This window comes from Acomys minous, assembly GCF_964271855.1.
Source record: "Acomys minous genome assembly, chromosome: 12".
In the NCBI taxonomy this organism is placed as follows: domain Eukaryota; kingdom Metazoa; phylum Chordata; class Mammalia; order Rodentia; family Muridae; genus Acomys; species Acomys minous.
The window spans coordinates 107,779,399-107,802,651 of NC_140493.1; the positions used below are offsets into that span (position 1 = coordinate 107,779,399).

The window sequence follows — 23,253 nt, forward strand, 5'->3', positions numbered from 1 at the left end:
CCCACACCCAGCCCTCGTATCAGCAGCCCTGCTTGGTGAGGTGGGTGGGGAAACCCCTTCCTCAGGAGTTGCAGTGATCTGGCTCCAAGGCGGAGGAGATGGAGTCAGTGTGGGCTTGTGGCACTGCCTGGCACTAAGGACCCTACGCCTTCTATCTCACATCTTGCCCCGCCCCCCAACTCTGACTCCTCCTCCGCTCGGACACACAACCCAGGCAAGACCATACCATTGTGGACACAGTACTGTTGGCGCCCCGCTCGGCCAAGCAGACTCTATTGAAGCTGACTGAGAAGCAAGTGGATCAGGGGTCCTTCCGTGAACTCAAGGTGGCCCCTGGCTACTACACCCTCACTGCGGAGCAGGGTAGGTGGACAGACCCCTCATGCCGCTCGCCACATCCCCTCCCGCCGGTGTGGCCCTGAGACCCTTGTCTGACTCCCACCTAGACGCCCGGGGCATGGTGGAGTTCCAGGAGGGTGTGGAGCTGGTGGATGTGCGCGTGCCTCTCTTCATTCGGCCTGAGGATGATGATGAGAAGCAGCTGCTGGTGGAGGCCATCGATGTCCCTGTGGGCACTGCCACCCTCGGTCGCCGCCTGGTAAACATCACCATCATCAAGGAACAAGGTTGGTCAGGGTGTGGGGCCATGGAGGCACTGCACTGCAACCTGATCTGGTCCCTCTCTCCTCTTTCTTCTCTGTGGTGTTGGGGATGGAGACCAACATGCTGCAGGCAAATGCCTTCAGTCCAAGCGGGAGTGTCCATCCGCATCACTGTAACTTTCCGTCTATATCCAACTCTCTGTTGAGAGAAGATTTGGCTATGGCTTGCCACTACGGGTGCCTGGAATGCTGACCACAGTCCTCCTGGCTCCCAGAGGTTCCCTGGCCCCTCCTCCCTGTACCAGGATGCTCAGCTCTGACTCTCAAGGCTCCTGTCTCAGTCCCTACCTTTCTAGGCTGCCTGCTGGACTTTATTTCAACCCCTTAGCTTCTTTCTGGAGCAATTGCCATCCAGTTCCTCTGGAGTATGGCCTGGGTAGGAGGGAGGGAGGTAGCTAAGAAGGTGAGACCAGGGCCTCCTGACCAGTACCCGGGCTCCTTGCAGCCAGCGGGGTAGTGTCCTTTGAGCAGTCTGAGTACATCGTGAGCCGTGGAGAGCAGGTGGCCCGCATCCCCGTCATCCGGCGCATTCTGGATAATGGCAAGTCCCAGGTCTCGTACAGCACACAGGATAATACAGCGCACGGACAACGGGTAAGGCTCGGTCAAGGGGCTGACGGAACATCTCAGGGACTATCCAGTGATTTCCATGGTAGCTACACCAGTCCTTGGATGCTGGCAGTATCCTTAGTCAAAGGTGGCCCTGCTACCAGGAGTGGCTCACCCAAAGTGCCAAGCACACTCTGTGTAGAGTTCCATCATCGCTGAGAATCCAGAGTGAGGGGATCACCTCATGGGTGGGCCAGGTACCTACCGACCATCCTTGCTTACCCTTCAATGACCCAGGGTAACCAAGTCACCTGTCTGTGACTAAAGGACTTTGGGGTTCTATTTATTTACTTGCTTGCCTGTTTATTTATTTGGTTTTTCAAGGCAGGGTTTCTCTGTGTAACAACCCTGACTGGCCTCTAACTCACGGGGATCCGCCTGCCTCTGCCTCTGCCTCCCAAGCACTGGGATCAAAGGCAAGCACCAGCACGACTGGCTAAGGATTTAAAATTTTTGTAATCTATGTCTTTATGTATGTGTGGGTTTGTCTACATGTATGCCTGTGTACCACATGTGTGTACCACATGTGTGTACCACATGTGTGCCCAGGGGGGCCTAGATGAGAGCCTCAGATCCCCTAGGACTGGAGTTACAGACAGTTGTAAGATGCCACACATGTGCTGGGTGCTGGGATCTGAACCCCAGTCCTTGGGAAGAGCAGTCAGTGGTCCAAACCACCAAGCCATCTCTCTACCTGCTCCCTCACTTTGTTTTGTGAGACAAGGTCTCAGTATGTAGCTTTGATTGTCCTGGAACTTGCTGTGTAGACCAGGCTGCCTTGAACTCACAGAGCTCTGCCTGCCTCTCTCTGAGGGCTGGGATTAAAGGTGTAGGCCACCCGACTCTGGGCTTCTTGAAATGGAATCACAAGCCTTGTGTCCTTGAGCCAGGCCCCCCAATTCCGTCACCGTTGGTCTTCCTTCCCAACAGGGAGGACCACGGCCTGGCTGCCGTCCCTTCATTCCCAAGCCAGTACTGGCAAGAGTTACAAGCCATACTGGCAGACACACAAGGTTTTCTTGGCTTTGACTCTAAATGCAGACGGGCATGCAGCACAGGCCTGTAACCTCAGTGCTCGGGAGGCCAGGGCAGGAAGACAACAGGTTCCAGACTAGCCCAGGCTACATAACAAAACCCTGTCTCAAAAACCCAAAATAAGGGCCGGAGAAGAAGTGGCTCAACAGTTAAGAATGCAGACTGGTCTTGCAGAAGCACTTCCGGCAGTCTACAATAGCATGGAACTCCAGCTTCAGGAGAGCGTCTGGCTTCCGTGGCCAGTTCCCTTCACTCACATGCACAGAATCCCACACAGACCTGCAGAAATACATACAAAGTTTTTTAAAGTCATGCCAGGTGGTGGTGTTGGCACACACCTTTAATCCCAGAGCTTGGAAGGCAGAGGCAGGTGGATCTCTGTGAGTTCAAGGCCAGCCTGGACTGCAAAGCGAGTCCAGGACAGCCAGGGAAACCCTGTCTCAAAAAAACAAACAAAAAAAAAATTTAAAATAAAAAAGTATTTGGGAGGCAGAGGCAAGTGCATAGCTGTGAGTTCAAGGCCAGCCTGGTCTACAAAGCTACACAGAGAACCCTGTCTCAAAGAAAAAGAAAACTGTCCACATGTATAATATTTATTTTGTTTTATGGAGATAGGATCTTTTTTTTTTTTTTTTTTTTTTGAGACAGGGTTTCTCTGTGTAGCCTGGACTGTCCAACAGGATCTTTTATTAGTCCTGGCTGTCCTAGAACTATCTGTATAGAGCAGGCTGGCTTCGAATTCAGAGATCCTCCTGCCTCTGCCTCCTGAGTGCAGGGACTAAAGGTGTGTGGCACCATACGCACCATAGATGTGTTTTGTTTTGGTTTTTTGAGACAGGGTTTCTCTGTGTCGTCTTTTTTTTTTTTTTTAAGATTTATTTATTATGTATACAATGTTGTGTCTGCATGTACACCTGGATGCCAGAAGAGGGCACCATACTGAATTATAGATGGTTGTGAGCCACCATGTGGTTGCTGGGAATTGAACTCAGGATCTCTGGAAGAGCAGCCAGTGCTCTTAACCTCTGAGCCATCTCTCCAGCCCTCTCTGTGTAGTCTTGACTGTCTGGGACTGGCTTTGTAGACCAGGCTGGCCTCAAACTCACAAGGATCTGCCTGCCTTTGCCTCCCTCAGTGCTGGGATCACAGGCATGGGCCACCACACCCAGCTGGTAGATGTGTTTAAAATGCTGGCCACAGTGGTACCAGCAGGTAACAAAACAGTCAGAAAACAAAGACAAGAGACCAACCTGTTGAACACAGTGAGTTTCAGGCCAGCTCAATAGAACAGCACTTAATTAGTATGTACAAGGCTGTAAATTCAATCCTCAATACAAAAAAAATTTTTTTAATTAAAAATAGGGCCTGGTTGATGTGGCCAAAGTCAATACCCTGATAAGACCTGACGGAGAGAAGAAGGCATATGTTCGACTGGCTCCTGATTATGATGCTCTGGATGTTGCCAACAAGATTGGGATCATCTAAACTGAGTCCAGCTGGCTAATTCTATGCACACCAGCAGAGGGCACCAGATCACATTATAGATGGTTGTGAGCCACCCTGTGGTTGCTGGGAATTGAACTCAGGACCTCTGGAAGAGCAGCCAGTGCTCTTAACCTCTGAGCCATCTCTCCAGCCCCTGGCTAATTCTAAATATACATTTTTTTCACCATTAAAAAAAAAAAAAGGAGGCCGGGCGTGGTGGCGCACGCCTTTAATCCCAGCGCTCGGGAGGCAGAGGCAGGCAGATCTCTGTAAGTTCGAGGCCAGCCTGGTCTACAAAGTGAGTCCAGGACAGCCAAGGCTAACACAGAGAGACCCTGTCTCGAAAAACAAAACAAAAAAACAAAACAAAACAAAAAAAACATAGGGCCTGGTGGTGTAGCTCAGTTGGCAGCGTGCTTACCTAGCATGCATGAAGCCATATAAGCAGGGCATGGTGGCACATGCCTACAGTCTCAGTGTGTCCAAGGCAGAGGCAGAATTATCAGGAATATAAGGTTATCCTTGGCTACATACTGAGTCCCCAGTCAGTCTAAGCTACATGAGACCTTCAGGCCTATTCGGCCAACACAGGGGTAACCTGTGCACATCTGGCCCAGGCCCCTGAGCCATATTTTGTTTTAGTTTGGATGGCTGCTTTTTGTGAAACAAGGTCTTGCCACTAGCCCAGGATGGCTCACACTAGTAAATCCCTTGCCTCAGCCTTCCAAGTGCTGTCATAACCAGCCCTGTCTCTTCCTACTTTTCTCCCACCAGCAGACTTCCTTTTCTGCCCTAGGTAGAGTCTTCCATGGCTATCAGACCAGCCACGTGTGAAACTGAACTGCTAATTTGAAGCGCCACCTAGTGCTTCTTTGTGAGAAGGTTGGGTAAACACACCCAGGCGCGCACATCAAAATCTGGTGGCCTGAAGGTGGTGGCACACACCTTTAATCCCCAGGGAGAGGCAGGCAGATCTGTGAGTTCAAGGCCAGCCAGGGCTACACAGAGAAACCTTGTCTCAAAAATAAAATAAAATAATCTGGGTGCTGAGAGATACTCAGTGGTTAATTCGAGTCTCAGCCACCCACATGAGGTGGCCTGTAAATCCAGTTTGGAAAGATGTAAGTCTAACTCCCCTATGGGCCCATCGTTAATCCCATACACACAGTAGAGACAAATAAGAAAACTTAACCCACCAAGGGTCTGGAGCCCAACAGAATCCCAGATTTCAGAGCCACCTTGCAGAGGACAGACAGTTCTTCCCCTCCTGGGCATGGCTGCTGTCCCAGCTGGGTTAACTTCCTGCCTGCGCTCGAGACTTCCTTGTGCACCCTCCTCGGGCTCCAGCTGACCCTGGCTCTTCCCACTGCAGGACTACGTCCCTGCGGAGGGTGAGCTGCTGTTTCACCCGGGAGAGACCTGGAAGGAGTTGCAAGTGAAGCTCCTGGAGTTGCAGGAAGTCGATTCCCTCCTACGTGGCCGCCAGGTCCGCCGCTTCCATGTCCAACTCAGCAACCCCAAGTTCGGAGCCCGCCTGGGCCAGCCCAACACAGCTACCGTCATCCTCGGGGAGCAAGGTGAGGAAATCAGGTGGAGAGGGAGGCCGAGGACCTCCTGACAAGACTCCAGACTCAAATACACACCCAGGGCGCAACACAAGGATCAAACACACATAATATTTGAAACATCTGTATTTTTTTTTTTACTTTTTTATTTTATTTTATTTTTATTTATTTATTTATTTATTTTTGGTTTTTCGAGACAGGGTTTCCCTGTGTAGCCTTGGCCATCCTGGACTCACTTTGTAGACCAGGCTGGCCTCGAACTCACAGAGATCCGCCAGCCTCTGCCTCCCAAGCGCTGGCAATAAAGGCGTGCACCACCACGCCCGACTCTGGAACACCTGTATTCTTGTGTGGTTTTGGTTTGAGACAGGGTCCCACTCTATCAGCCTTGACTGATCTGGAAATCACTGTGTAGACTAATCTAGCCTAGAGCTCCTAGAGATCCACCTACCTCTGCCTCCAACTGGGTTAAAGACAAGGCACCGAGTCTGGCTGTTCTGTTTTTTTATTTAATTGAGGCACATTTAATTGTTTTTAAATGTGCACATGTGTTTTCAGTATGGCGCATTTAGGTGTTACAAGTGCCTCCCCCTTCCCTTTCCCCCCAGTCCCCCCCTTCCCCCAGCCCCCTCTCCCCCGAGGAAAAAGAGCACTAGGAAGAGCAGAGGAGGACAAGAGAAACAAGACTAGAGCCATGTCTGGGTAGGGGAGGGTCCCCTGTGCAGTGTACTCTAAGGGTCACAGAGAGCAAAAGGCTCTTTTTATCAGAAAAGGTGAATGGGACTAGGAAGAAATAAGAGGGAAACAAAAGGTGGGATTTAAAAAAAAAAAAAGGAACTGTATTGCATAAGAAAAGGGGTTGGTGGGCTGTGCACTTTTCTCCTGCCCCATAGCCTCAACGTATTAAGGAACAGGACAAGAGGGATAGAGAATTCCAGTTGCATTGAACAGAGCTTAATTGAACTTTTAAACTGGAGAGCCTGGAATGCTGAACAAAGTCTCTGGCGCCCCCTGGTGGTAACAAATACTGAGCCAGCCGCCCTACCCTCTGCACCCCTTTTGACTAGATGAAACGGACAGGAGCCTCATGAGTCAGGCACTTTCATCACCACCACCACCCCGTGGAGACCTGGGTGCCCCACAGAACCCCAATGCCAAGGCTGCCGGGTCCAGGAAGATCCATTTCAACTGGCTGCCCCCTCCTGGCAAGCCAATGGGGTACAGGGTAAGGTGAGGGGCACTGGGAAGGTCTGCTGGTGAGAGGGCTGCCCCGCGGGAAGGGGAGGGCACGCTTGTCACCTGTGGGCCGATAAAACCCCACCCGTGACCCTGTGGGCAGGACGACCCATTCCTGAGTTCTTCAGCTCCAAGCCTTTCTCCCCCTGCCTGGGAGAACAGGTGCTCTGCCTCAGGCCTTGCTGAGGGGTGGGGGGAGGGGGCGGGGGGGTGGAGCGGGGTAGGGGCCACCAGTGTCACGTAGACGAAGGGAATCCCAGCGCTTGCTGCTTCCCGCAGGTGAAGTACTGGATCCAGGGCGACTCTGAGGCTGAGGCCCACCTGCTGGATAGCAAGGTGCCCTCAGTGGAGCTCACCAACCTGTACCCCTACTGCGACTATGAAATGAAGGTGTGCGCCTATGGGGCTCAGGGAGAGGGGCCCTATAGCTCACTGGTGTCCTGCCGCACCCACCAGGAAGGTTAGTCTTAGTGATTCCTCTGTCCACCCAGCTACCTGCTGTCCATGTGCCCAGCCCCATCCCGCCCTCCCTCCCTCCCTCCCTCCCTCCCTCCCTCCTTCCCTCCCTCCCTCCCTCCCTCCCTCCCTCTGCCACCGACCCACTAATAGGGCACTTCCTGCTCCTTTCCAGTACCCAGCGAGCCAGGGCGGCTGGCTTTCAATGTTGTCTCTTCTACGGTGACCCAGCTGAGCTGGGCTGAGCCAGCTGAGACAAACGGCGAGATCACAGCCTACGAGGTCTGCTATGGCCTGGTCAACGAGGACAACCGTAAGGATCAGACTTTCCTGGCTTCCTGGAGAAGGAGGGACACATAACCGGAGGGAGGTGTGGGGTCTTGGTCATTTCCGGGCACTCTGGGTCATCTGCCCCAGTCAAGCAGTGAGCATTGGCATTGTATGTTTTCCCATTGTGCTCAGCTTCATGCTGGTTTGCATTCCAAGGGTACCAAGGTTACATTCGGTCCCTAGGGTCACTGGCCCAGGGGTTACTTTCTCTACAGGGAACCAAAGTGACTCATTTTTGCACAGTTTTCTTAGGGCCAGAAATAGTTGCCACATTTAGCCACACAACATAAACTGGGTGTGGTAGTGCACTCCTATGGTCCCAGCACTCAGGAGGTGGGAGGCAGAGGGACCAGAAGTTCAAAGCCATCCCTGGCCACATAACAGCCTGGCATACATGAGACCGTGCCTGAAAAACCGTACAGCAAAACCCTGACAAGATGAACAAAAAAGCCATGGAAAAAAGAAAACAACCATAAAAACCCAGAAAGCCCTGAATTTCAAATACATTTCTGTTTTTAGAATAGTTCATTCAAGGAGTAGGGGGTGCTCCTTCACACACCTAAGTGCCTAGGTTCACTCCCCAGTGTTTCCCCTCACCACCACCCCGGACTTCATTCAATCTATACTGTCTGACAACCATTCCTGGAAGGTAGAGAAAACTGGACAGTCCCCGCCATCATTCTGAGACTCTGAGGACCCTCTTCTTCCCCGGGGAAGAGACTCAAAGCGCTTACCTCAGCAGGCCGGTCCTAGTGAGGCAGGGCCACCTCTATACACCAGAAGACAGCGGGAGACGCTCCCTCCCAAACAGACCAGCCCGGAACCAAGCTTCTGGGTAGCTCTGCGAACCCTTGACCTGGCCTTCCAGCATTTGGTTCACTCTTGGGCCTCTGCTTGGGGGCAGAGTCAGCCCAGGTAGAGGTCATCTCTGATGCCTTCGCTATAGCTCCAGCCTGCTGAGGCCTCAGCTATGTTATGAATGTGTTGGGTTACCTCCTCCGCAACCCAAGGGTGTCTGTGCTTTGTGATGCAGCTTCTCCCTTCACCCATGGGCTGACACAGATGTGACAGCCGCTCTACCATCGTGGCTAGCCACTTTCCTTTCAGGCTGATGGCCCTCCATCAGCCACTGCTCTGCATGTTTCTGTCTTCTTTTCTTCTTTTTTTTTTCTTTTTGGTTTTCCGAGACAGGGTTTCTTTGTGTAACAGTTCTGGCTGTCCTGGACTCATTTTTGGTAGACCAGGCTGGCCTCAAACTCACAGTGATCCGCCTGCCTCTGCCTCCCGGGTGCTGGGATTAAAGGCGTGTGCCACCACTGCCCAACTTTCTCTTCTTTTTTAAAAAACTTATTTATTTATTTTATTTGCATTGGTCTTTTGCCTGCATGTATGTCTGTGAGAGGTATCATATCCTCTGGAACTGGAATTACAGACAGTTGTGAGCTGCCATGTGGATGCCAGGACTTGAACTCAGGACCTCTGGAAGAGCAGCCAGTGCTCTTAACCACTGAGCCATCTCTCCAGCCATCTATCTTCTTCTTTAACCCTCCCTGGCATCAAACTCAAGGCAATGCTTCTGCCTCAGCCTCCTACCTCTATATGCCACCACTACCTGATGCTTTGTTGTTATTGTTTTCTTTTTTTGTTTGTTTGTTTGTTTGTTTGTTTTTTCAAGACAGGGTTTCTCTGTGTAGCCTTGGCTGCCTGGACTGACATGCCCAGCTTTGTTGTTTTCTTAATTAAGGTCTCACCGGGCGGTGGTGGCACACGCCTTTAATCCCAGCACTCAGGAGGCAGAGCGCTCCTCCTCTCAGGTGGATCCACTCAGGTAGATCGCTGAGTTCAAGGCCAGCCTGGTCTACAAAGTGAGTCCAGGACAGCCAAGGCTACACAGAGAAACCCTGTCTCAAAAAGAAAAAAAAAAATTAGGGTCTCACTAAATAGCCCTGGCTGGTCTGGAACTTGATGAGTAAATCAGGTTGACCTCTAACCTCCTGCCTCTGCCTCCCTAGTGCACCCCATGCCTGCTTGCTTAAAAAAAAAAGTATTAAGCCGGGCAGTGGTAGCGCATGCCTTTAATCCCAGCACTTGGGAGGCAGAGGCAGGCGGATTGCTGTGAGTTCAAGGCCAGCCTGGTCTATAAAGTGAGTCCAGGACAGTCAGGGCTATACAGAGAAACTCTGTCTTGAAAAAAAAAATTATGCCAGGCAGTGGTGGTACACACCTTTAATTCCAGCACTTGGAAAACAGAGACAGGTGGATCTTTGAGTTCAAGGCCAGCCTGGTCTACGTAGTAAGTTCCAAGATAGCGAGGACTACGCGGAGAAACCATCTCAAAAACAAAAAACAAAAAACAAAACAAAACAAACCAATATGAGTGTATGAGTGTGTGTGTGTGTGTGTGTGTGTGTGTGTGTGTGTGTGAGAGAGAGAGAGAGAGAGAGAGAGAGAGAGAGAGAGAGAGAGAGAGAGAGAGAGAGTGAGAGAGTTCAGGCACATGCATGCCACACATACATGTAGCGTCAGAGAATGACTTACAAGAGTCAGTTTTCTCCTTCCACCATGTGGACTCCAGAGATCAAACTGATGCCAACAGGCTTGTGTTAGCAGTGCACTAATCCACTGAGCTACCTTACCAGTCCCTGTACCTGCCACCTCTTGAGCAGCTGTCAGCTGAGGGTCCACATCAGACCTTGCAATTGTCACTTTCCAAAACATCTCAGAAAACTGGGACATTACCTTCTCTTTGTGCTTCCTCGGGTTTCTGGAACCCTCTAACCCAACAGGCCCCATCCTGCCACACTGGCCTGTGCCTGGAACTCAGAGCTCATTGAGAACATCCGGGGCTCTGGCCTTCTGCTCTCTCACAGCATGAACAGAATGGGTGTCTGGCTTCTGCCATGACGGATGTGACAATGCTAGCCCTGAGTGTCCTTGGCACGTATGGCACTGGGAGCTGGACTCTCAGCTGTGAGTGTGGGGCAGATGTGACCCCGAGAACACCTTGCCTGCTAGCAAACCTTGTGTGGTGGTGCCTTGCGTGCACACGCACCTGCCAACCAGCAGAGGCTGTGGCATGCTCACCTCGCATCGACTGCTGGCTCTGCCACTCAGCAAGGAGTCTTTCTGGAAAAGCTGCTGGCACTTTTTCCTTACACCAGTCACACCAGGTTGTAAAGACTCAGCAGTGGCAGCTGCATGCTCCCCTGGCACCTCCAGGGGCAGCGACGGAGCCCGAACTGGCTGCACCTAGGTGACCTCTCTGAAGCACTGTCCCTGTCCCCCAGGACCCATTGGACCCATGAAGAAGGTGCTTGTGGACAACCCCAAGAACCGGATGCTGCTCATTGAGAACCTGCGAGAATCCCAGCCGTACCGATACACAGTAAAGGCGCGGAATGGAGCCGGGTGGGGACCTGAGAGAGAGGCCATCATCAACCTGGCCACACAGCCCAAGCGGCCCATGTCCAGTGAGTAACAGGAGAGGGTGGGGCCGGGGGACAAGAGGCCATGGCTAGGGCTCTGGCTCACTGCTTTTCTGCCCTGCAGTCCCCATCATCCCAGACATCCCCATTGTGGATGCCCAGGGTGGAGAAGACTACGAAAACTTCCTCATGTACAGTGACGATGTTCTGCGCTCCCCAGCCAGCAGCCAGAGGCCCAGCGTTTCTGATGACACTGGTGAGTGGGACCCACCAAAGGAAGGTGGGGTCGCTGGTAGGGTCGGCCCTGGTATCCAGAGAGATCCAAGAAGCCTGTGACTGCTAGGCATGGAGACGGAGAGCAGAAGTCCCTTCTCAGCCTTAAACAAATATCCAGAGGCCATGGCTTTAAAGGACTAGACCTGCTGTGGGCTACATGTCAACATGTGTGTGCCTGCGTATGGCAGCATGTGGACATCTACTTCAGGGACAGATATACCCGGGTCAGTGCATATATGTATATACAGGACATGCACAGGGCGCCTGCTGAGCTAGGTCAGTCCACTTGGGCTACCTGCCAGGGCTGGCCACAGAGCCCAGAGAGCTACTGAGCCCAGATGCCTGAAGCAGCCCTGACAGGGAAGGGAGGGGGGGAGTCAATAAGGTAGACACCCCCAAATGCTCTCTGCATTTCCCCTTGATTTGCCACACAAACTGGTCGTCCCGCTGGATCTGCTGTGGACTCACTTGTCCTTCTCAGAGCTGGTTTTCTAATCTGCGAACCGAGATTATATAAACCACACAGTGCCAACAGGAAGAAGTCCCTTTTGGAGCCTAAGACCAGGGTGGGCACCCTGTCACCAGTGGGTGGAGCTTGGCATGCTAAGCTGTTTCTCCACCCCCCACCCCCACCCCCCTTGTGTTGGGAAGGATTTGAGTGAGGGTCTTGTCCTCAAATCTGCAGCTATCTTCCTCCGGGCGTTAGGATATAAAATGCTATTCTAAAAATCAGAAACCCCTGCTTAAATACTACTAGCACCCTAGGGCTTTACAGCTATTCCTGGAAAACAAGCAGGGGTGAGATTATTTTCCTTTGCACAGAGCAAAAACAGGCTCAGCGCTGTTAAATAACCAGGGAAACTTCACACCAGGAGGCAGCACAAGGCTTTTCTCAAGACTCCAGCTGCTAATGGGTCTCTGTGTCTGAGCAAAGGCCAAAACCTCAGTTTATCTGGAAAGGCTGGGGCAGGTTGAGGGTTTTTCTTGTCACCCTAAGGGACACCCACACCCCTGGACTCCGCCTAAGTGCCGCAGGCCTCCTCGGCCTCCTCTTGACCCTCCCCGGCGCCCCCCCTCGTCCTGGCGGTGCCAACGCGGCCCTTCGTTGTTCCCAAGGCTGCGGCTGGAAGTTCGAGCCCCTGCTCGGGGAGGAGCTGGACCTGCGGCGCGTCACGTGGCGGCTGCCCCCGGAGCTCATCCCGCGCCTATCTGCCAGCAGTGGGCGCTCCGACGAAGACGGCAGTGTCGCTGGGGGCGTGGACGGGGAGGGCTGCGGCTGGATCCGCGGGGCTTCGCCCCGGCCACCGGGAGGTGACCACCTCCCCGGCCGCGCCCACCAGCTCGTGTCCTGGGCTCACTTGAGTTGCCCCTGGTCCCCAGTTTCAGTCAAGCAGCCCACTAGAGTGCCATGCCTGCCCAGGGTCTGCAAAACTGCCTGCAGACGAGTCTCGGGAACCCAAGGGCGCCACCCGGAAGCGCTTGGCCTCTCCCGGAGGGGAGGATAAGAGCAGGAGCCTCCAGGAACTGGAAGGCAAACCTTGGGCCTGAGACACTGCAGGGGAGTAAGCTCCTGCCTGGGGCTAAGTGTGCTCGGGCGGTGGACAGCATAGCACAAAGAGACAGGATTGGAAGGCTTGCGTGGTCTCCTGTTTGCCTGTGGGAACCCAAGGTCCTGGTAGTTTGAGAAATTGCCTATAATTCTTAAGGCTGTGCATGCCCAGGGCCACAGCCTGCCCCATATGGCCTGTCATCTGCTGTAGGCCTCACTGACTGACCTCTTTCCCCACACAGAGCACCTGGTAAATGGCCGGATGGACTTTGCCTATCCAGGCAGTGCCAACTCCCTGCACAGGATGACCGCGGCCAACGCTGCCTACGGCACACACCTGAGCCCACACCTGTCCCACCGAGTGCTCAGCACATCGTCCACCCTCACCCGGGACTACCACTCTCTCACCCGCACGGACCACTCTCACTCAGGCACACTTCCCCGCGACTACTCCACCCTCACTTCTCTCTCCTCCCAAGGTGAGTGACCTCATCCACTGGCGGTCCTGCGTCCCAGCTGCTGGACAGCTGCCAGCCTGCTGCCCACACCACAAACCTTCCGCACACCTGCCCTTCTCACTCTTGTTTTGTCCCTGCTCTAGGCCTCCCTCCTATCTGGGAAGATGGGAGGAGCAGGCTTCCACTGTCCTGGACCCTTGGGTCCTGGAGCCGGGCTCAGATGAAGGGTACCCCAGCATCCAGGGGTTCACCAGACTCTATAATCCTTGCCGGGCAGTCAGCAGTGCCTTCCTGGGGTACAGGTAGTACAAGGGTGGTCACCATGTACCCATGGCTGTCACACTCCACACGCTGCCCGGTCATCATCACAGCCTGTGCTCCCGCACTGCCTCAGCTTCATCGCATTCAGTACCCGCATCCACCCACAGGAGCTAACCACTGCCCTGCCCTCATCAGTGCTGAAGGCTAACACAACATCTGCCCTCCTGGGGTATACAGCAAGAGCTGGGCAGGGAGCAGGGCTGGCTGTGGAGGGGGTGGGCTGAGGACTCAGGGGACTCACAAGCCCACGCGGGAAGTTGTCGTGCAGCCTGGACAAGGTAGCGTGAGGCTACGTGGCTGAAGAGACAAGCAAGGGGTGGACTGTGATTCATGAACTGTCTTGAACTGACTGTGGTCTTCAATATCCAGACTCCCGTGGGGCTGTGGGTGTGCCTGACACGCCCACTCGGCTGGTGTTCTCCGCCCTGGGGCCCACGTCTTTGAAAGTGAGCTGGCAGGAGCCACAGTGTGACCGAGTGCTGCTGGGCTACAGTGTGGAGTACCAGCTACTAAATGGCGGTGAGGAATGTGTCCCTTCTCAGCTGGGCCAGGCACCCGCAGGTCTACTGAGCACCAATGCCTGACCTAACCATTCTGAGGGCGCCTCTCCTCCTCCACCCCACTTCCCTACCACCTTTTTCTGAGGCTTCATCCATCTCCCTGGACCTTTACTATTCGTTTCCTAAACTAGGTTTTGCTTAATGAGGCTTCACAGACCCAAGTCCTCTGCTGACTTGAGTGGCCTTTGTGAGAACCCCTCACCCAACAGAACATGACAGAGGCCCTTCACCAGGGCAACAGGTTCCACCCATCTGGGATGTTTGTTTGTTTGTACAAGGGCTCAAACCCAGAACTTCCAAGTTAAGTAAAGGCTCTCCCACTGAGCTACAACACTCCTAGCCTTCTACTCATTTTAGTCAACAGTCCACCATAGTACATTGTACCCAAACCCCAAGCAGACCCGGTGAAGGGGCCAGGTGCTGATGGCAGCCCAGGGGAGGGGAGGCACCAGGCGAGGGGTGGGAGCCGAGGTGGTCGGCTTCCTACCGTCATTCCTCCTCCTAGGTGAGTTGCATCGGCTCAACATCCCCAACCCTGGCCAGACCTCAGTGGTGGTAGAAGATCTCCTGCCCAACCACTCCTATGTGTTCCGAGTTCGAGCCCAGAGCCAGGAGGGCTGGGGACGAGAGCGGGAGGGCGTCATCACCATTGAGTCCCAGGTGCACCCGCAAAGCCCTCTCTGTCCCCTGCCAGGTGAGCTGTCTGCCCCCTGCCGCCACCTAGCTCGCCACCCACCTGCAACTCACCCACTGACATCCTCCCTCCCCCCTCTGCTGCCTCCAGGCTCTGCCTTCACTTTAAGCACCCCCAGTGCCCCAGGCCCGCTGGTGTTCACTGCCCTAAGCCCAGAATCGCTGCAGCTGAGCTGGGAGCGGCCACGGAGGCCCAACGGAGATATCCTCGGCTACCTGGTGACCTGTGAGATGGCCCAAGGAGGAGGTAGCACCTGCCCTGGAAGTAAGGTGGTTGTGGAGGGGTGGGAAAGCACCACGGGGGCTGAAGGTCTCTTCACTATGCAGGACCAGCCACCACATTCCGGGTGGACGGAGACAACCTTGAGAGCAGGTTGACGGTACCTGGCCTCAGTGAGAATGTTCCTTACAAGTTCAAGGTGCAAGCCAGGACAACTGAGGGCTTCGGGCCGGAGCGTGAGGGCATCATCACCATCGAATCCCAGGATGGAGGTAGGATGCCCCGCCCCCAGCCTCACCCAGTCCTTCTCTGGCCTTGCCTTTGCACAGCACCATCCCGACTAACTGATCTGCCTGTTCTAGGCCCCTTCCCACAGCTGGGCAGCCACTCTGGGCTTTTCCAGAACCCGCTGCAAAGCGAGTACAGCAGCGTCACCACCACTCACAGTACCACCACTGAGCCCTTCCTCATGGGTGAGTCACCGAGGGCAGGGGACCCAGACTCCTGGGAACACAGAGCCAGTACAGAGTGCAGCAGGGACTTACACTCAGCACCTCCCTTGCAGATGGACTAACCGTGGGGACCCAGCGCCTAGAAGCAGGGGGCTCCCTCACCCGGCATGTGACCCAAGAATTTGTGAGCCGGACACTGACTGCCAGCGGATCCCTCAGCTCCCACGTGGACCAACACTTCTTCCAAACCTGAAATGCCCAGGAACCAGGGCCCCTTGCTTTCTCTCCCTAGCGCCTTCTTCCTCTGCTGGTCCACCCACCTGCACACTGCATGCTGCCCATAAAGCCAGCAGCTCTAGCCTGAGAGCGGGGGTGGGGGGTGGGGGGGGCAGGGGTGGGGCAGGGAGGGCGGATAGGTGCCGTCTGGGAAGCATGAAGCAGGTAGAGGTTATACCCCAACGCCTTTCTGACTGCATCCTGCCCTGGATCCAAACCCACTTGTAACCAAAGAACTGAAGCCAGCGCAAGGACGCAAGGACCTGGCCTTTGTTCTGCACTTAATAAAGGAGTTTGCTACTGCTTAGCTGCCCTGTCGGTTCTTCACAGGCCAGAGAGATGCCAGGCTGCAGTGGAACAGTGATTCCCACAATTCCCCACCCTCTGACCCCGGAGCACATGCCCACCTCTAGAGGCAGGTGGCTACCACAGTGAGAGGCACACATTTATTAAGCACCCAGATCATAGAACGAGGATGCCCAAGGCAGAGCTGCAGCACACACCTGCTGCCTCGGTCCTAAGCCTGTGTGTCCATCAGTTTCTGGGACACCTCACAAGCTCAGCACCTGGGCTCCATCAGCAGCGTGAGAGAGGTAGAAGGTGGCTCTGCCGCTGTACCGCTCCTAGGGGAGAAGTGGGGCTGAGAAACGGGTGACCTGGGTACCCACCTCTCCTGCCCTCCCAGGCTCTGGCCATCACCTACCTGTATGTGATCAATGACAAGGGGAGCAATAGAGGCCTCCAGCAACGTCACTGTGCAGCCGCCAAAGCCACCACCTGTCATCCGACTACCATACACCCCAGGCACAGAGAGCGCAGCCTCAACCAATTGGTCCAGCTCAGGGCAGCTCACCTCGTAGTCATCCCTGCAGAGGATAGACCAGTGAAAGGCATAGAGACCTGGGACTCGCCTATGCCCAAGAAGCACAGGGCATCCAGAGGGCCTCACCTGAGTGAGTAGTGACTTTCCACCATGAGACGTCCAAAGGCCTTGTAGTCCCCGCGGCTCAGAGCAGCTGCTGCCTGGGCTGTTCGCAGGATCTCGCTGACCACGTGCCGAGCCCGCCGGAAGCCCTCCTTGCTCATCAGCTCCCTGCCCGCTGAGGAGGAAAACTGTCCATCAGCCCCGCCTCATACCACCGATCGCCTCAGGGCAGCTGCTTCCTGAGCCCTCTTCGGTGAGGGCAGGGTCTGATGGGATGGACTTGACCATCCCTGGCCTCCTTCTGAAGTGCTCCCCCCACCCCATCTCAGAGCTCTTCCCCACTGTAACACGGGACAACGTCATCTCTCCATCAGTTAAGGTCCACGGAAGACCGCTGCAGGAACTTAAGGTCCATCCATGGAAGACCGCTGCAGGAACTTAAGGTCCATCCACGGAAGACCGCTGCAGGAACTTAAGGTCCATCCATGGAAGACCGCTGCAGGAGAGGATGTGCAGGACTCCCCCTAGGGAGCTGACATACTGGCTCAATACACGCTGTATGACTCCCCCAACATCTAGGCTTTCTAGATGACTGGCACAAAGAGTAGGCCTGAGATCAAGCAAGGGTACTCTTAGCCTGGCCCGGTGGCGCACACCTTTAACCCCAGCACTCAGGAGGCAGAGGTCGGCGGATCTCTGTGAGTTCGAGGCCGGCCTGGTCTACAAAGCGAGTCAGGGCTACACAGAGAAACCCTGTCTTGAAAAACCAACCAAAAGGGGAAAAAAAAAAAAAAGCAGGGCAGGGCTGCAGCTCATTGGCAGAGCTCTTGCCTGGGGTCTATTCCGATCAGGGCTGACTCTTTTTTTCTAAGTGGCCCTGATACACTAGGAACCCTGGGTTTGCAGTATTGGGGGTGGGGATGGGAGCGGGGAGGAGAGAGGAACAGAACATAATGAATGAACTGGGGATGAGGGAATGGAGCGTGGGCCACACGGACATCCCAGCAGGGAGCCTGGCCGTGGCTAGGGCAGAAAACGGCAAGCTGGCTCTCACCCTCAAGCTCCTCGAACCGAACTTCTCGAAGGCTCTCCTTGCCCAGAGCCTGGGCCACTTCTTCACACTGGCGCCGTCGGATGGCGTACTGGCTGGAGGCCAGGGAATGGCGGACGTTGGAATTAGTGATGAGCACCGCCAGCTTGGGGTCTGACAGTGGCACCAGGCTCGTTCCCAGGGACCTGGGGTGAATGGGGGCGGGAGGGGGGAGCTGTCATAACCGAAGGTCTGATTCCCAGACCACACAGCTGGCGCATTTCCACTCGGGGGGTGGGGTAGGGGGGGCTCCTGATTATGAGGCAGGGGGGATACGAGGGGAGCCCCTGACCTGCAGTCAATGAGTAGCGCATAGCCTTTCTGCCCCAGCAGCGCGATGAGCTGGTCCATGATGCCACAGGGTACCCCTGCGAAGCTGTGCTCTGCCCGTTGACACACCTGGGCCCGGGCAGCTATTGCCCCCGAGTCTGCGGCACAGGGTAAGGTGGGGGAAGCAGGGGGTCCAGGAGAGGGCATAGGGGGTGGCCACATTGGAATACAGGGCTCCAGTGACAATCAAAGGGACCACCCCTAACTGCCCTCCCTAAGCCCAGTATGGCAAGAGGCTCCAACCAGAGGCCTCTGGGAAGGAACGTGATACCTGGGCAGAGCTGCTGGAGAAAGGTGTATGTGGCCACTTCCAGAGAGGCTGAGCTGGAAAGCCCGCCTCCCAGGGGCACCGAGCTGACCACCACTGCGCTGAAGCCAGGGAGGGGGGCAGCTGCAGGAAAAAGAGCAGTGCTGGTAAGGTGGGACGTAGGGAGGGTGGACATAGGAAAAACATGTGTCTCGCCAACCTGCTGAGCTCAAGGAGCCCACCCGCCCTTCATTCCGCTACCCTCTGAAGTTTGCTGGGGGTAATCTTCCTACTTGTCTTCCTGATTTCGGGTTCCAAAGACCAGCAAGCCCACAACTGAATCCTGGCTCCTCTAATCATATAAAGGAAACTTAGGGCGAGTTCCAGAGCCTCCAGGACCTGCCTCCTCATCTGTACAATGAGACGCTCCCCCACCCCTGGATGGGTGGGCTTTGCAGAGGGGAGTGGGCACTCCTGGGGCAGCCTGGGTCCCTTACCTGGGTAGTGCTGAATCACTCCCTTGACGTAATTGGCCCATTGTGGGGTCCCAGGCTCTAAGGACCGCTGGGCTGTGGGCAGTGGGAACTGCAGTCGCTGGGGCTCATCTGCATCCTTGGAGGTGGTAAGAAGAGAAACAAGGCCATCCGTGCGGGGTTTGCCAACCACCACGGTCACAAGCTCCACAGCCTGGAAGGAGAGAGCGTGTGTAGTTCATACACCGGCTGACAGAATCCTAGCCATAAAATGTATTTTATTTTCTTGGGTTTTGTTTTGTTTGTTTGTTGGTGTTTTGTTTGGTTTGCGACAGGGTTTCTCTTTGTATCCTTGGCTGTCCTGGACTCAACTTTGTAGACCAGGTTGGCCTGGAACTCACAGTGATCCTGCCAGCCTCTGCCTCCCGAGTGCTGGGATTAAAGGCGTGCACCACCACGCCCGGCTTCTATTTTTAGTTTTTTGTTTGATTACTTTTTTAAGTTTTTGGCGACAGGGTCTCACTGTGTAGTCCTGGCTGGCCTGGAACCCTCTAAATAAGAGACCCACCTATCTCTACCTCCAGAATGTTGGGATTAATAAAGATGTGTGCCATGGTTCCCAGCCCACAAACCCTGAGTACACTGAGGTGGGACATGCTAGCAGTGGGCGGTGAAATATCCCGTTGCAGCTAGGAAAGTCATGTCCTTGAGGTTCTAGAACTCGCATGGGGCGGCCAGGACTCAAACCCCAAGGTTCTGTTTTCTGGGACAGACAGGGACATGAAAGGAATAAATAGGTTTAGCTTGAAGGAAAGCTATGCGGAAAGAGTTTCAGTTTACAGCTAGCCTTGGGGGCTTGGAGCACAGCCTCCTGGGTCTTCAGGGGCGGGGCCAGTTGCAGTAAGTGCAGACCTGGACTCTGCCCTGGCTGGCTCCGGCTGGGGGCCAAAGGGGACAGATAGCTATCTTAGGCAAAAACAGGCCCGAAGGGGCTCCAGGCTCATCTGGAGAAGGTCTCAGCAGTGATGTAATCCGTCACAGTGGGGCGGACAGAGACCCAGGCTGAAGGATGGAAGGAATCACTCAAAGAACTTGGAGTGGGCCATCAGTGCTTTGCCGGTCTACTGTTTCCTCTGTAAATTCAAAGGGCTGGACCGGGGAGCTACATTTTACACGGGTCTTCCTCTAGGTCTGTGCTGTTGGACCCGACAAAAGCCAGGGAACTAAATAACCTCCTTATTTTTCTTGTTTCAAAATAAAAATTTCACTCTGTAGCCCAAGCTGTCCCGGAACTCACTTTAAGAGTCCAGACTAGTCTTGAACTCGAAGCAATTCTCCCTCCTCGGCTTCCCCAGTACTGGAACTGTTAGGAAAGCGCCACCATGCCTAATAATCTCTTCTATTGCTACCTTGGTCCTCCCATTTTTAAGAGATTCATACTTTTAAGTTGAGGGCGATGATTAACAGCTCCCAGAGGGCGGGCTTGAGTGAGGAGACAAACGCACACCTCCCTCCTAGCATCGGCTTCCTGCCTTCGCACGTGGACAGCTGCACGTCCAGGGGTCTCTCACGTGCTGGACCGCCTCAGACCCCCTTCCACCCTGAGGGGGGACTCGCCCGTCCCGCGCGCTCCCTAAGCCAGCCCTTCCCTACCGCAGGCCGAGCCAGAACACCCTACGCTCCCCAAGGCGCCCTCTCACCATGGGCAGCACCAGGCCCTGGTTGTAGTCCGTATGCTCCCCGATGAGGTTGACGCGGCCAGGAGCCGACACTGCCAGCTCCGGCTCAGCTCCGAACTCCTCTAGGAAGGCCCGACGGGCCTCGGCCAGCAGCTCCTCAACCCGAGGCGGTCTCCAAGCAGCCATGACGCTCGTCTACTGCTGGGCGCACCGCCCCGCAGGATGCTGGGGGCGGAGCCACGTGGCGGGGACTCACATTCCTGTCCCATGCCATGCCCCGCCCCCGACATGCTAGCTCCGCCCATCCCACCTGCAGAGCCGGGTTGAAGCTCTGCCCTTCCGCCGCGAGCCAGCGCAGGCAGCTGACAGCTGGCTGAAGAGACTTGAGTGAAACTGTATCCTCGGTGATGTCTTATCGAGATTTTGAGGCTCCCACTTTAGTGGCAGCTAACACGAATGGAGATCTGAACTGCCCATCCATCTCTAAACCTGGAGCCTCTTGATGCGCTACGCATCACCATCATCCCTCACACAAGGGCAATGGAGCTGGCCTCAGAAACACCCGAGTGCCCCCAAAGGATTTACCGTCAAGGTCTTTAGAGGGAACAGTTATGCGAAGTCGTCATCCCCTGATCATGCGTCTCTAACAGGGTGATGTGGTACACAGTCTAAGGATAAACAAGGGAGCCAAGCTTGAAAGTGACCAGAGAAGTCCTTTTTTTTTTCTTTTTTGTTTTGTTTTGTTTTGTTTTGTTTTTCGAGACAGGGCTTCTCTGTGTAATAGCCCTGGCTGGGATTACAGGCCTGCGCCACCGTGCCTGGCAAAGAAGTCACCTTTTTTTACAGGCTCCTTTTGTGACTCCTAGCGATGGAGAACTGAAGGGGCCTGCCGGTGGCCGGAAGCAAGCCCAGGTACTCCTCAAAAACCCAAAGGTTACACAGCAAAGCTGGGTTATGTTGATGGCCCCCCAGCAGCTGCTTCCTCCACCACAGCCTTGGTCTCAGAGACTTGACCATCTGCCTGAAAGCCTTCATGCACCCCAAATCTTTACCTGGATTCCTGTCTACACCTAGTCAGTCACCTTGGGTGAAACCTTGTTAACAGAACTGAAATCTAAGAAAAGCAGCCTATCTGGGATTACAATAGGAGCTTTGTGGAGAGCTGTAACCAGGGATATAGCTTGGGGTCAGCTCAGAAGTTTGTCCCCAGATTGCACAATTGCATTCAAAAACGCAGTTTAGGGGCTAGGCGTGGAGGTCAGTGGTAACGCCTATACTTACCGTGAGATCAACCCCACACCATTGTTTTGGTTTTGGTTTTTGAGGCAGGGTTTCTCTCTGTAAGTCTTGGCTGTCCTGAACTGGATTTGTAGACCAGGCTGGCCTTGAACTCACAGAGATTCACCTATCTCTGCCTCTCAAGTGCTGAGAGTAAAGGTGTGTGCCACCATGGTCCAGCCATGACCATATGTGTATGTATATATATATTAAGATTTACTTATTATTATACAGTACTCTGGCTGAATGTACACCTGCAGGCCAGAAGAGGGCATTAGATCACATTATAGATGGTTGTGAGGCACCATGTGGTTGCTGTGAATTGAATTCAGGACCTCCTTCTGCAAGAGCAGTCAGTGCTCTTTTTTTTTTTTTTTTGGGTTTGTTTTTGTTTTTTGTTTGTTTGTTTGTTTGTTTGTTTTTCGAGACAGGGTCTCTCTGTGTTAGCCGTGGCTGTCCTGGACTCACTTTGTAGACCAGGCTGGCCTCGAACTCACAGCGATTCGCCCACCTCTGCTTCCCGAGTGCTGGGTTTAAAGGTGTGCGCCACCACGCCCCGCTTTTTTGTTTTTTGTTTTTTTTTTTTTTTTGGTTTTTCGAGACAGAGTTTCTCTGTGTAACCTTGGCTGCCTGGAGTCGCTTTGTAGACCAGGCTGGCTTCGAACTCACAGCAATCTGCCTGCCTCTGCCTCCCGAGTGCTGGGATTAAAGGCGTGTGCCACCACAGCCCGGCCGGTCAGTGCTCTTAACCTCTGAGCCATCTCTCCAGTCCTGATATATGTATGTGCATATATATATATATATATATATATATATATATATATATTTTTTTTTTTTTTTTTTTTTTTTTTTTTAAGAAAAGCAGCTAGGAGGGAGGGAATGCAGTCTGAGTGGACTTCGGTTTACTTAATACGGTGATTAAAATCAGAGCTCTTTGAAAAAAAAAAAGAAAGAAAAGCAGCTAGAAGAAAAACAGCAGGGTTGAGGCTTTGTATTCTTGAAGTAGACTGTAGCTCAGTGATAGAGAGCACATACATTCAAAGAGACACACAAAATAAATAATTTTTTTTCAAATATATTTATTTTCAGGTCTGGAGGCTAAGGGCACTGCTCCTCTGGAGGTCCTGAATTCAATTCCCAGCAACAACATGGTGCATCACAACCATCTATAATGTGTTTTGATTGTCTTCTTCTGGCCTGCAGGTTTATATGCAGCCAAGGGCACTGTATATGTAATAATATTAAATCAATCTTTTTTTTAAAAAGTTATTTTCCGTGCCGGGCATGGTGGCGCACGCCTTTAATCCCAGCACTTGGGAGACAGAGGCAGGTGGATCACTGTGAGTTTGAGGCCAGGCTGGTCTACAAAGCAAGTCCAGGATAGCCAAGGCTACACAGAAAAACCTTGTCTAGAAAAACAAAACAAAACAAAAACAACAACAACAACAAAACCCTAAAAAGCCCAGGCCCCATCATGGCCTGGACAAATAATCCTTGGCAACCTTTAAATTGACAAAACCACCAGGCCAGTGGAGGCAGTATTCCCATGCATGAGTGTTCTAGCCCTGGATGGTAGTCCGGTGTGATCTCAGGCCCCAGCTGGGCTGATGTGACTTTCTGGGC

General features: G+C 53.8%; 2 protein-coding genes across 5 annotated transcripts in view; one reads left to right on the forward strand and one right to left on the reverse strand.

The window, feature by feature from the left end:
• ITGB4 (integrin subunit beta 4) overlaps nt 1-15,915 on the forward strand; it is a 37,501-nt gene extending 21,586 nt beyond the window's left edge. The window contains exons 24-41 of one of the 4 annotated variants that reach the window (XM_084748157.1): nt 215-363; nt 447-626; nt 1,108-1,256; nt 5,164-5,368; nt 6,424-6,581; nt 6,872-7,052; nt 7,224-7,361; nt 10,666-10,848; nt 10,928-11,059; nt 12,196-12,390; nt 12,871-13,107; nt 13,230-13,388; nt 13,777-13,926; nt 14,473-14,661; nt 14,752-14,907; nt 14,988-15,152; nt 15,243-15,353; nt 15,446-15,915. In XM_084748157.1, the coding sequence (XP_084604283.1) occupies nt 215-363; nt 447-626; nt 1,108-1,256; nt 5,164-5,368; nt 6,424-6,581; nt 6,872-7,052; nt 7,224-7,361; nt 10,666-10,848; nt 10,928-11,059; nt 12,196-12,390; nt 12,871-13,107; nt 13,230-13,388; nt 13,777-13,926; nt 14,473-14,661; nt 14,752-14,907; nt 14,988-15,152; nt 15,243-15,353; nt 15,446-15,585 (2,977 nt within the window). In that variant the 3' untranslated portion in view covers nt 15,586-15,915. The remainder of the gene's footprint in view (nt 1-214; nt 364-446; nt 627-1,107; nt 1,257-5,163; nt 5,369-6,423; nt 6,582-6,871; nt 7,053-7,223; nt 7,362-10,665; nt 10,849-10,927; nt 11,060-12,195; nt 12,391-12,870; nt 13,108-13,229; nt 13,389-13,776; nt 13,927-14,472; nt 14,662-14,751; nt 14,908-14,987; nt 15,153-15,242; nt 15,354-15,445) is intronic. The other 3 variants (XM_084748158.1, XM_084748159.1, XM_084748160.1) reach the window with 3 other exon arrangements.
• A 125-nt stretch (nt 15,916-16,040) lies between these two features.
• Nucleotides 16,041-20,584, reverse strand: GALK1 (galactokinase 1). Its single transcript, XM_084748161.1, has 8 exons — nt 20,374-20,584; nt 18,698-18,887; nt 18,225-18,344; nt 17,916-18,051; nt 17,588-17,769; nt 16,558-16,708; nt 16,312-16,474; nt 16,041-16,231 (listed from the first exon to the last, which is right to left on the reverse strand). Exons 1-8 carry the CDS (start codon nt 20,536-20,538, stop codon nt 16,160-16,162), a joined length of 1,179 nt encoding a protein of 392 aa, XP_084604287.1. The 5' UTR covers nt 20,539-20,584; the 3' UTR covers nt 16,041-16,159.
• Between the last annotated feature and the right edge of the window lie 2,669 nt (nt 20,585-23,253).

What these genes read in the sequence shown, in the direction of transcription:
- GALK1 (XM_084748161.1), bottom strand. Translation starts at nt 20,538, where the DNA reads ATGGCTGCTTGGAGACCGCCTCGGGTTGAGGAGCTGCTGGCCGAGGCC. An exon ending in AGGGCCTGGTGCTGCCCATG is followed by an intron (nt 18,888 to 20,373) that starts GTGAGAGGGCGC and finishes CTCTCCTTCCAG; the next exon opens with GCTGTGGAGCTTGTGACCGT. An exon ending in GCGCTACTCATTGACTGCAG is followed by an intron (nt 17,770 to 17,915) that starts GTCAGGGGCTCC and finishes CATTCACCCCAG; the next exon opens with GTCCCTGGGAACGAGCCTGG.